The sequence below is a fragment of the Coptis chinensis genome, chromosome 7 (genome assembly GCF_015680905.1).
Source record: "Coptis chinensis isolate HL-2020 chromosome 7, ASM1568090v1, whole genome shotgun sequence".
NCBI classification, from domain to species: Eukaryota; Viridiplantae; Streptophyta; class Magnoliopsida; order Ranunculales; family Ranunculaceae; genus Coptis; species Coptis chinensis.
This window is the reverse complement of record NC_141462.1, coordinates 4,533,806-4,546,145: the sequence shown is the minus strand read 5'-3', so window position 1 is coordinate 4,546,145 and position 12,340 is coordinate 4,533,806. Positions and strand designations below refer to the sequence as shown.

The window sequence follows — 12,340 nt, the reverse complement described above, 5'->3', positions numbered from 1 at the left end:
TTGTGGTTTATTTTATTGCATTTTTCTGATTAATCTCGAGTACTGCAGCAATCGTTTCCGTGGATAATAGATTCCCATGGCAGTAGCAGTTGAAACCAGGTCTCAGTAGAGTTGCAACCAAGATTGAGAAGCAGTTGGATGTGCACAAGCGTGGGAGTGTCTTCGTTTTAATTGCAAGTTCTAGGAGAATTTCCTCACAAAGTTTCTTTGTCAGTAATCTACCAATGTCCAATAGAGCTTCATTTGTGAAGTTGGCTATTACATTCTGTTATTTTTATAAAAGTAGTCATTCACTGAAGTTTGCTCTAGGTTTCGAAATTGTTGAGTGATGGTGTAAAGAACCAAACTATGACATTTAGTACAAGTTAAGCTTGTTCATCTGACCCTTGCCCACCTCATGTGTTCTAATAATTTCCTATATCGTATATTTTTATAGAAATGTTTGTTGTTTAAAGTTTAAACACCTTCATGTATCTAGGCATCTAGCTAGGACTTCGACTTGGATTTGGGTTACCCGAGCGAAGGTGCACAATATAAAGTGGCCATCTTTAGGATCCTAATTACATTACATCATCTTTCGTCATCTCATTATTCTCATCATATATCTCATTCGCGGGTAAGATAGTGTAGTAGGTCCCACGTATTCTCCGTCGACCACTAATCTTCTGACACCTCTCCTTTTCGGAGCCAGAGAAAGAAAGAGTCGGTTTGAGAATAAAAAAAGAATCTTTCGAATATTCAAAGAAGCAAAATCTTTACTCTTCCTTCTCTTTTTAGAGATTGTAGCTACTTCCTCACAATGATCTTCGACTAGTTTGAGGTAAAAAAAATAAATTCTCCATATCTTCAGTTTAGTCCAGAATTTTTTTTGAGATTTAACTTTGATTTTCTTGTTTGATTGTGATTGTTATCTAGGTACAACCACAATGAACTTTGGTTTTCTTAAAAACATACCACAAATTGGATTCATTTCAAATCATAATACCAGTCACACTCCAAATCCAATAGCAGCCATCACAGAAACTACTAAACAATGGATGTCCTATGATTACAAGATCTTGGGTTGGTCTCTTTTGTCTTTTATTCCATGGGTTGGTCTCAAAGTTAAACACAGATTCCACTCAACAATCACAGTGAACAGAACAGACCAACAGGAATACAGGGAACCCATTAGAACTTTGGAGCCAGGTGGTGGTTGTTATGTTCCGCTGTTTAGGCCTTATGTTGCTAAGGTTCCCTGGCACAGTGGAGCAAGAAGCTTTCTTTCTATGATGTTTCCGAGATATGGGCATTATTGCGGGCCAAACTGGTCTAGTGGAAAGGCTGGTGGTTCTCATCTCTGGGATCAACGCCCACGCGATTGGTTGGATTTCTGCTGCTATTGCCATGACATTGGCTATGACACTGGTGACCAAGCTAAGCTTTTAAAGGCTGACCTTGCTTTTCTTGAATGTTTGGAGAGGCCTCGGATGAGTACTAAAGGCAATGCCGGTGTTGCGCATCTATATAAAGTAATGTGCATTATAGGTACTTACCAATTCTCTTGTGTCTTTGATTGTTCTGTTTGTAATTTGCTATTCTCAAGTGAGTTATCCTTGGAAGTTAATTATTAATATTACTGTTGCAGGTCTCAGAAGCATACTAATTCCTTACAGAAGGCACCTTGTGAGGCTACAGGAAGGGCAACCGCTGTTTCACTGGATGGGAAGTTCGAATGGAAAGAATGCCGGACAGACTTTATAAAAAAAAGACAGAGTTGATAGTCTGGAGGGCATCAATTATGGAATGTGATGAGTAAGAGTTTATGTGGAATTCCTAATAATTCGAAAGGGTATTCTAGTTACATAATTATTTTCTCTATAGTGTTGATGTTTCTCTATGTTCAGCGTTCGAGCAAATTACTATATGTCTAGATGCAGGATGTATCATATTTAGCTTCTAATATGATGTACAAAATTAGTTAATCTTAACAATGTGACTTTTTGCCTCTTCCCTCTTCATGTTAAGGCTTTAAGCTTCTCTGTAGTTTGAAGGTACCATTTGAACTGTTAGAAAATGCAAATTTTGAGCTCTAGAATCAGTTGGAAAGGGTGTACTGCTATCACATATATGGAAAGATGTTTGATCGAAACATCTGCTGATTTATTTTCCCCTGGAAGAAAAATTTTGATTTTGTGCTGGAGGATACAATCAATGTAGTTTTGCAAAGGGTGCTATGAAGGAACTATATACATATGATGAACTTTATTGCATACATTAATGAAAACCAACCTGCTTGTAGTTTCCCCCAAAGAATATTGTTTCTGATTTGTATTAACATTCAGTTAATGAATGGGGGTGGAGAACAATACTTTTATATATTGTACTCAGTTCTGCACTTCTGCCAGGCTCCCTATCAGCACGCTTTGTTGTCTCAGTTGTCTGCAACTCTGCATTATCAGCTGCCTGCTCATATCCATGAAGATGTCTGTAATGGAGGCGGAGTATTGGACTTAAAAAAGTAGCAAGTAGCAAGGGACCAAGGGCCCATTGAGTCCAAATTTCAGGATATCCATGAATTCAATTTCTAAGATCATAGAATTGATATCCAAACTGAAAAGCATTGCACATATGCAAGACGTTGGAGATATCTTGTTCTCCATAAAATCTGCTGTGGATTTTCAGACAAAACAAGACGCAAGTAACTGGCTCCAAAGGCGTTCTTGGACACACCCATAAAAACACTCACATACTCCAACTTTAAAATAAATAAATAAAATTATTTTAGACACATTTAGGTTTCTAATTTTTTTTTTATTAGGTATACTCAAGACAAAACAAGTCATTTATTTAATATATATCGTGAGACTCCATACTAAACCCTAGATACTCTACGTTCTTCACTTGTAATTGAAAAAGAATGTGTTATTATTCTTCTTCTTTCTTTCAAAAGAAAAAAAAAAAAAGTATATGATTGATTTCTTCGATCTTCCAAAAGAACGAGTATCTAAAAGATGTTATTTTTTATTTTTTTTAAAAATATCTCAAATTAATTTGGGAAATATTATTGGATTGAGACGGCTATTGGGTATGACTAAAACTTAAGTTAGTTATAGAATATGGAAGTGTTTATATGGGTGTGTCTCAGATCACCCTATCTAAAATGTCCTGCATATATTGCTACTCACTTTGTGCAAATTTTAATTTACTGGCATCCCACTCTCTATTGCTAAACAACAGAATTTTAAATTTTATATAACTTTAGTGTCCAGAACTCCAGGCTACTAGGACATATACAACTGATTAAGCCAAATTCTTGTCCTTTTCTTTCTATTTCATGCAATTATTTAACGCCAATCTTCATACTCGTATATCGATCACACCACAAAATTTCCTCGGATTTGGATAGAATTTTCAGGAATGAGGATGATTTGACCATACCATAGTACCTAATTAACGTACCTACTACGAACATTGATCTGCGACTTGGGCTTTGGTGCTACCCCACACACACTGACCTTAAAACTTAAACAAAAAAGTACTAATAAACAGACAAATCTTGCTGAAGCCGTTTACTTTCCACCCCTTTTCTTAAAAAAAAAAAATGTTTTCAGATCACATCCAAACAGACCCTGAATAAAAGTTTCATTCTCATTCTCACAGGCAAGTTACGCATCTCTCTTTTTCTCTATACTCGTTTACTTCAATTTTTCTCCTGGCTTTTTTTCACTTTTTCACTAATATATATGTATGTACTTTTCACTAGTGCAACATGCAATTTTTCAACATTGAAGATCTGGGTCTATGCAATTTAGTCTGTTTGATATGTTGGTGTGCTGTGATTTTGTAAAGTTTGATAATTTGATCTTGTTTTAGCTCATTGTAAATTCACAGATACCAATGCAAAAGGTTTCTTCAAGGTCAATAGGTGCTTTAAATGTTAAAGAGCTCATTTTTTGAAGTATTTATGTTGGCAATGATTGGATAGAAGAGAGTTGGAAATTGGAAGGAATTGGAATACACACTTTGAATGATTACTAACAATGATTGGAAAAAAGAACATGGGGCGGGCGTCGCCTTTGTTTCTACTTCTTTTGGTACTGGGCTTCTTTTTTGCGACGTATAATTTATTGACTATGGTACTTCACAATAGACGTATAGAAGGAGGGGGAGTGGATGATGGGGCATTTTCGAAGTATTTTGATCCTTTAAATCAAATGCCGAGGAAAGTGAAAGATGCTAAGTTGCCATTTCATGTTGCACTTACTGCAACTGATGCACCTTACAGCAAATGGCAGTGTCGTATTATGTACTATTGGTATAAGAAGATGAAGGAAATGCCTGAATCAGACATGGGAGGATTCACTAGGGTACTTCACTCCGGAAGTCCTGACAATCTAATGGATGAGATACCAACTTTCGTGGTTGATCCTCTTCCAGCAGGTCTGGATCGGGTGAGAATATTTCATTAGTAGTTTTGTCCCTTTTTTTTTTTTGAGAACCTGTTATCTATCTTGCTTGGTGCGGGGTATTCTACTTGCATACATTTTCTTAGAAACATATTTGTGCTATTTTGTGTGCTTTTGAGCCGAAAACCTTCGTTCTCAAACATTGTTCTAATGTCATTTTACAGGGTTACATCGTATTAAATAGACCATGGGCATTTGTGCAGTGGCTAGAAAAAGCAACAATAGAGGAAGAGTGAGTAAGCTTTTATTGGAGTTTTGGAGTTTATTGCCTTAATGTTATTAATTTGAAATCTTATAATTTCTTCAACAATTCCAGATATATTTTGATGGCTGAGCCTGATCACATTTTTGCAAATCCCTTACCTAACCTGGCACACGGACGAAACCCAGTAGCTTTCCCATTTTTCTATATTAAACCTGCTGAAAATGAAAAGGTAATAAGGAAGTTTTATCCGGAGGAGAAGGGACCTGTGACAGATGTTGACCCTATTGGCAATTCCCCTGTTATTATCAAGAAGGTAGAGTCCTCTTTGCCATTTTATCTGGTTAGGAACTTTTGAACTACCATATCAAGTGACAAATCGACATCAATTCATCAACTTGTTACAGCATCTGAATGAGTAATAGTGCACCAGTATTGATACTGCAGTACTTTTGAGGTGTTAGCACTATGGTTTTCAATTATTCTTGGCACTCTTAGTTTTCGGAGCCAATCTTTTGTATTCTGACTTGTTTAAATCATTTGTGGTCTAATTGATCCTTTTCAGTCCTTGATGGAGAAAATTGCACCTACATGGATGAATATCTCGTTAACAATGAAGGACGATCCAGAGACCGATAAAGCATTTGGCTGGGTTTTAGAAATGTAAGAACATGTTCAGTAAGATTCTTTATCTCAATCAGTGTACTTCTTGTATGATAGTCAGTATAGATTTTATTAACACTCTTCATGTTTATTTTACTTGGCTGTTACACTAAAGGTATGCATATGCTGTTGCATCCAAGATTGCATGGTGTGCAGCATATTCTTGGAAAAGATTTTATGCTACAGGTTTGGTTCTTCTGCCTGAGGAAGCTTTTGTTTTTTCTTTTTATTCCAACCAGTCTTATACTCTTATGTATTTCATCTACATCGTTTATTTATTATATCCTTACTACTTTTTCACAAAAGCTATTGAAATGTTGATGGCAGCCCCCATGGGATTTGGAGGTCGGAAAGAGGTTTATCATTCATTACACGTACGGATGTGATTACTCCTTGGAGGTAGAGTGCAATTCCCTTCTCCAGCTATTAGTCATGAAATTGTAAATTTTCAAGTATACTTTTGAATTGGTCACTTTACTTTCGGCCAAGTGGAGTTTCTGATTCTCTTCTATCTGTTTTATATTCTTGATAGCTTTCTTATATTAGTTCTTGATACACATGTAGGGTAAGCTAACATATGGGAAAATCGGGAAGTGGCGTTTTGACAAAAGATCATATCTCGGGGTCCTCCACCAAGAAACCCTCTTTGCCCCTCCTGGAGTTCCTGAGAGTGTGGTAAGCATGCTTCTTTAGTTCTTTAAGTCAAGCTAATGCTTTTCGTGTTATAATGTGAAAAACAAACACATCTGCAACCACTGTTAATGTTAAAACAATGAATATGCAAAAATTTTATTGGTTTGGTAATGTTTGATTACTCTGTTAGTTGGCATTTAGAATCCTATAATGTATCACACGTAATATCATTTCAGTAGAGTTTAGTACCACAGCCTGAAATGTTTCTTTCTCAGTTTTAACATCAATCAGGTCAAAATGCAATTGAACAATAAATGTCATTATTCTGGTTTAGTTGTAAGTTGTAACTGCCTTGTTTTATGGCCTTGCTCTCGAGTTGTTTCTCTGTAATGATTATATTCTTCTTCCAACGTAATTGTTACTCCTAACCCAGTCTACAAGACTACAACTCTACTATCCTCATAGTTCAGATGATCTCAGATGAAGGTATACAATCTTACATTTTGGTATAAACAGCCTTGGCGTAGGCCCCTTATCAGTTTTTAGGCTCCTACTCGGGTAACATGGATCTGACTTTCATATGCTCTTTCTTTGATACATGTTCCGAACCATACATGATTAGAAACTGCTGTTTCAGAATCACATCTGAACTTTGTTGATATGCGTACTTCAGGATGTGTTGCTTAATTATATCAGTAAAAGTCGATTTCACTTGGCTCTACTTTGTCATCTCTTTTGTCCCTTTAAAATTTCAAATTCCCACACATTGCTAATTACTTCCCTTATCATAATGGAGAGTGAACATTTTGAAATGGACTTAATAACTGTTACTTCTTATCTATGTTGTACGTTTCATCTTGCTAATAAACTGTTAGTCTATTAAATTTCTACACGATGTTGTTGACTCTATGTTTCTAGTAAACGGGTACATCTGTTTTTTTGTTATCACTCGCATTACTTTCATGCTTATCATATATCTGATCATTGTTCTGTTTATAATTGTGATTGCAGGTCACACTAGTTAAGATGGTGAATGAGGCTACCGCAAATATTCCCGGGTGGGAGGCCGAGTAATGCTTGGAAAAGTATGTTGTAAGCATATGTAATCTAATTTTTGAATACTCCATCCGGTTAAACTGCTATAGAAGATCGTTGTATACAAACCATTTAATAAATTATGTTGAGGTTGGTAATGGAAATATAAGGCGAAAGGTGAATGATAACAAATAAGGATCTCGTCTCATTAATACGTGTTTAAATTAGAAGTATTTATGATCTCCTATTGAACTTAAAAGTCGGGTGTGTTTCACCTCTTAGGCTCCTACAACACTCCCATTGTGCAATGCCATAAGGAATATACAATCCAATGCAATGACCAAAATATTGCCGATATATTGTTGATATATATTGTTTTTTTTACATCGATATCGATATTTTTGATATATATCTACTGAATATTGAATTCTTTTTTTCCGATATAAATTTTATTTTGCTGATATAATCGATATATACAATATTTACAATATATATTGTTTGACTTTTTGATCATTTTTTAATATAAATCTGATATTTCTAATATATTTATAATATTTCCGATATTATATTTCCAATATATCTGATATTTTTGATATTTTAAATAGTTTGGACGGGTCTCAGAAAAAATAGATATATATGATATATATTAGTTTTTGGATATACTGATATATTCACCAATATCGATATTTTGGTCCTTGATCCAATGGTCATCCAACTTTTACAGCTAGGCTAAAATTGAAGGTTGAATCATTCTTTGGGAGTAAATACTGCCTAATGGGACATAAACCAAAGCTTAATTCTTATTTTTCCCAAGAGAACAGGCATTCATCCAAGTATCCAACCAATGTTTACAACTAGAAACTAGGTAAACATAACATTGGATCCAAATACAATGCAGCAAGATCTGCTAAAAGAAACGGTTAAATAACATTTTACATTACGATGCGTAGTCCAAAGGATCAATTTTATGGTACATTTGGGGATCGTCTCAAGCGTAATGATTGTTTAGTGAAACTGGTTTGTGTTTAACACTCACAAAAGTCCCAAGAGGCTCGAGTTTGGGTGTCATGGGGAAACATTCAGTTAGGCAAATGATTGTTTAGTGAAACAGGTGTCGGCGTGTGGCTGCCCGAGTCAACAGTGATGGCTTATGAAGTATGAAGTTATGAACATGAACCCACATGCACCATTGCACCTAAAACCCAGATCTGGCACAATTTCTGCCTTGATATGCCCCACCCTTGTTATTTTGTCAGCATAGTTCAGAAGACGTGTGAGGACAATATCCTCAACCTGATCGTCAATAGTTGGGTCGTCACAGTCGTGCTCGTGCAATGCATTGTGCTAATTTTAAGTTTTAAACCAGAAATTTGTCGCTTCTTGTAAACAAGAGGTTGGATCAACTAGTCTCGGAAGCTGATTTGAAATTTCTTCCTTGAGGAATTTGGCAATTTGCTCACGCTTTGTGAACGTTTACGTCGAATGTTACCTAATTCATGTAGATGAATTTTGACATTGCTTCAAACTTTTCAAAGAGTTAAGAGTGTGAATTTTGTTCGTAATACCACAGGACCACAAACAAGTATGAATTTATATCAGGAAAATGCATGGGAAGTATGTCTTTCAATTGAAGACGGTTGAAACTCAAAATATTACCATAATTTAAAGTTCGAGATCTTCATATTGCTCAGATTGTCAGCCCTTGGAATGGCATATCCCCGATATACTTTCCACAATATTGGAATTTGGAACATAACTAACTTCACCAAGGAAAAAGTCGATACCAACAAAACTCTTATGGTGCGTTTGTTTCCCACGAAGGACCACCCTGAGGTGGACGGTTTGGATGGGTTGTAATTTGAAAAAATTGGATTCTAATAGCATTCCCCATCCAAGCCACTCTTATTCACCTCCACGTCAGTTCTATTTTCTCTCTTTTCCACCGTTTTGATGAAAAACAAAGTGACGTTATCCAATGCAAATGTGACTATTATTTTTGGACGGCGAGAGATGGAATGAAAAAACAAACGATTTTTTTAAAAAACACAAGATGGAATAAAACATTCCGTTCGAAATTCTTAACTCAACTACTATCTCGGTTGAAAGTTTTCACTCTCGTTTTGAGTTGGAAAAATAATCACCTTAATATTCACATTTGCATTGGGCAAAAGTTTGTGACTATTTGGAGGTGAATATTGTCACATCCCCTTGATATTCATTTGCATTGGGAATGCTCTAAATAGAACCCATTTCCTCATTTGCATTCTTGAGAAGTGACCCTTGTTAATTCGACAAAACTCATTTCTTATTTCCTTATTTGCATTTTAATTGGAAAGAAATAATCTATTTGACGTATAAATTCAGACTTATAAAAGAAAGAAATAACTAAATTGAGGATTCAATATGACAACCAAATACAAAAATTTACATAGGAATTGAAATTCAATAATTTCTGAAAATTTGCCAAATACACATTTTATAAGTTTGAATCGAATTCTATTCAAATGGATTCTATTCCAATAGTTTCCAACTCCATTCTATTTCTAATTAATTTTCAGTTTGAGTTGCCAAATACACTCTCTTAGTCTCTTATACGAATCTATAACACAGCAGATATCATGAAATTTTAAGATTTCTACATCTTGCTCTATGCAGTATATTATTTGTGGATGGTACGATAATCAATATTGTTTACCAGTCCCAGTTCCGTTCCTCATGAACGATACGTGGTGTATTCTTCCAGAGGGGATATACTTAAAATTGTGCGCAAGGATCCAATAGATACACATCTCATTAGTGTTTATCCCCAGTACAAGGGAACACTCGTACACGTGGCAACACTGTCAGATTGTTGTCCCACAATCTGTACGGACAAATAAGAGGTGCACACTAGTACACGTATGCTCAAAATATTTGTCCGTTTCTCAGAATCGCATATCACTAATCCTTTTTATACACCCCCTCAAAACAAGAGATCATTGCTACATCCTTCACACACACAACACACTTGTAGTCAATTATGTCTCGCCATAGGCGTCAAGCATCACAAGCTTTACCAGCATCCTTCAATGTGATTATTGAAGAACCTGCAGCATCAATGGAGGTGTTAGCAGATGGTGGTTTTGGTAACAAAGGCTGTGGATCAACTAATATTGCCAGTGGTACTAGTGCTAGTATTGGTCATGTTGGTGGTGGTACTAAGAAGTTCGTGAGTGGCGGTCAACCACCTTTGGCTAATCAAGTTGATTGTCTTGGTACCAACAACGCAAAGAAACCAACAATTGATGGTAGTTCTACTTAGAGTTGAAGATCGCAATATGATTTTTACTCATTTACTTTCCTAGCTAGTAGTGTGCATTGCTATGCATTTTGTAACTTCGGTGTTTCATTAATGAAAGTAGTTAACTAGTTATGTTATATGGCAGTATGGCACAGTACGACTATGGTGTTCCTCTATTTTTTCGATCAATCTACTTCTGTGAGCTATTCCTTGCTTTTGGGATCACTGTGGAAGTGTGGAAATATATATTCCTCGGATACCAAATTTTACTTGGTACTGCATTCCACTTTTAGCTTCCGCCTTGTAGCAGGCTAGCAGCTAATTAACTTAATGTACTGTAATTTTAGTATTTGGTACCAGGCTACCAGCAGATGTACATGTGGGATCACTGAGTCCTATTCTGAACTAGGACATAGAAAGACGTGGATGAGTAGATCTTGGGTACTTTAAATTTTGGAAGTTAGAAGCATCGCAAATTTGGACGTCAGCTAAGATGGCTATCTGTGTTCAAAACAGGCATACAGATACAGATACATTATTGTTCTGAAATGCAAGCCATATATAGTTAGTAAATCCCATTCAGTTTCAACATTGCATTCGCTTGCCATGAATAACTTCTTCAGTAATCAATGTGCTAGTCTGCGTCGATCTTTAGCCCCATCGATAGAAGCCAAAACATATTAATCACAATTCTGGTTTCTTTTCGACACCAATGGCCTACACATGGGGGCACTAGTTTGCTACACTGTTATTTTCCACTGAATTGACACTCATAACGCAAGGCCCATGCAGGATTAAGACAACTAGGTAAGGTACCAAAATAGTTTTCCAACAAAATGTACCAGATTTAATTTCTGCGTCCACTGTCCACATGTACTGGTAGACTGAAGTCATTTAACTATTTAAGATCCTTCAAAGTGTCAAATGTCCCAAAATTTTGGTACCGAATTTATATCATTAACAGAATGTCACCATAAACTTTCAACATTTCGCCGAAATGTAGACTGACTGATTTTGTTACTTTAGAGCATCATAGATATTTTTCCTAGCATCAAACACCAAAGAGTGTGTTTGTTACGATGGAACATTACGAAAATGAAAGAAAAATAAGAATGGCTCACTTTTTCCAGTTTGGAAAGAAAAATGTTTATCCATATAAATTACGTATAAATGAAAACAAAATCATGGAAATAGAAAAAGTTTTGTGTCTTTAGTTTTAATCCCTGAAAATTTTGTGGAAAGGAAAGAAAATAAATAGCTAGGGACTTACTACTAGGAGTACTAGCACACCCAATAATACAATTATTCATTTCCATAACTTTTGCAAACAAACAATGATTATTCATTTCTCCAATTTTTATTGTTCTTTTTTCCATTTACCAAACACATATTATTTAAAATTATTTCCATTCCATTCTATAGTGGACCACCTATTTCCTTTCCTTTCCTTTCCATGAGTTAAAATTTAACAAACACACCCCAATTTTTCAACAATTTGGCTTTTTTTTGGTATGTTGATGAAATATGCTGAAAAGGTGTTGTATCAAATCTATCACAAAATTTTTTTCTAACGAGTCCAGATCAAATCTATCAACCGGTTTTTCTTGATCCGGTTCTCACACACACGGGTTGATCTCGTGATTCTACCAACACACACAAACATCTCGAGCACACACACAGTATCGAGGCACACACACACATCTCGGATTAGGATAAATGGCGAGATAACACGATTCTGAGATGATGATCTCAGGTACCGGTTGTAGAGATCTCAAGTCTTTTCTAACACCGTATGGGCTTAGGCTACTAAGTGGTTTCTATGGGGCTCGGTTTTGAGAATACTGCGCGAGAGATTGGGAAAGAAAATAAAGAAGAAAATTGATGTGCCATACATCGTGCGGTTTTGGGAAAATGGCGTGGACTATATGGCGCGGTTTATCTTTATTTGATGTCGAAAATTTGATTTTTCTACTAAAAATGGTCGGTGTTTTTTTTGGTGTTTGGTTTTAAAAATTTGGTGTTTTTTTTTTTGGTTTCTCTCCAAAAGATGTTCATAAAGCAACGACAGTTACAAATCTG

The 12,340-nt window shown here is 35.8% G+C and overlaps 2 protein-coding genes across 6 annotated transcripts; both read left to right on the top strand.

The window, feature by feature from the left end:
• The first annotated feature begins 667 nt into the window (after positions 1–667).
• Positions 668–1,992, top strand: LOC147485407 (uncharacterized). Its single transcript, XM_086572621.1, has 3 exons — positions 668–820; positions 916–1,527; positions 1,628–1,992. The coding sequence occupies exons 2-3, from the start codon at positions 927–929 to the stop codon at positions 1,741–1,743; spliced, it is 717 nt and encodes a 238-aa protein (XP_086428747.1). The 5' UTR covers positions 668–820; positions 916–926; the 3' UTR covers positions 1,744–1,992.
• Positions 1,993–3,459: 1,467 nt separating this feature from the next.
• LOC147485406 (hydroxyproline O-arabinosyltransferase RDN2-like) lies at positions 3,460–7,176 on the top strand. 5 transcript variants are annotated; one of them, XM_086573243.1, is made up of 9 exons: positions 3,460–3,642; positions 3,746–4,433; positions 4,613–4,680; positions 4,765–4,966; positions 5,216–5,313; positions 5,429–5,499; positions 5,641–5,712; positions 5,878–5,988; positions 6,958–7,176. In XM_086573243.1, exons 6-9 carry the CDS (start codon positions 5,431–5,433, stop codon positions 7,018–7,020), a joined length of 315 nt encoding a protein of 104 aa, XP_086429369.1. In that variant the 5' UTR covers positions 3,460–3,642; positions 3,746–4,433; positions 4,613–4,680; positions 4,765–4,966; positions 5,216–5,313; positions 5,429–5,430; the 3' UTR covers positions 7,021–7,176. The 5 variants fall into 5 exon arrangements, with proteins under 5 accessions (XP_086429369.1, XP_086429370.1, XP_086429368.1 ...); XM_086573244.1 differs by having other exon boundaries at positions 3,469–3,642; positions 3,856–4,433; XM_086573242.1 differs by having other exon boundaries at positions 3,481–3,642; positions 3,874–4,433.
• The last annotated feature ends 5,164 nt before the right edge of the window (positions 7,177–12,340 follow it).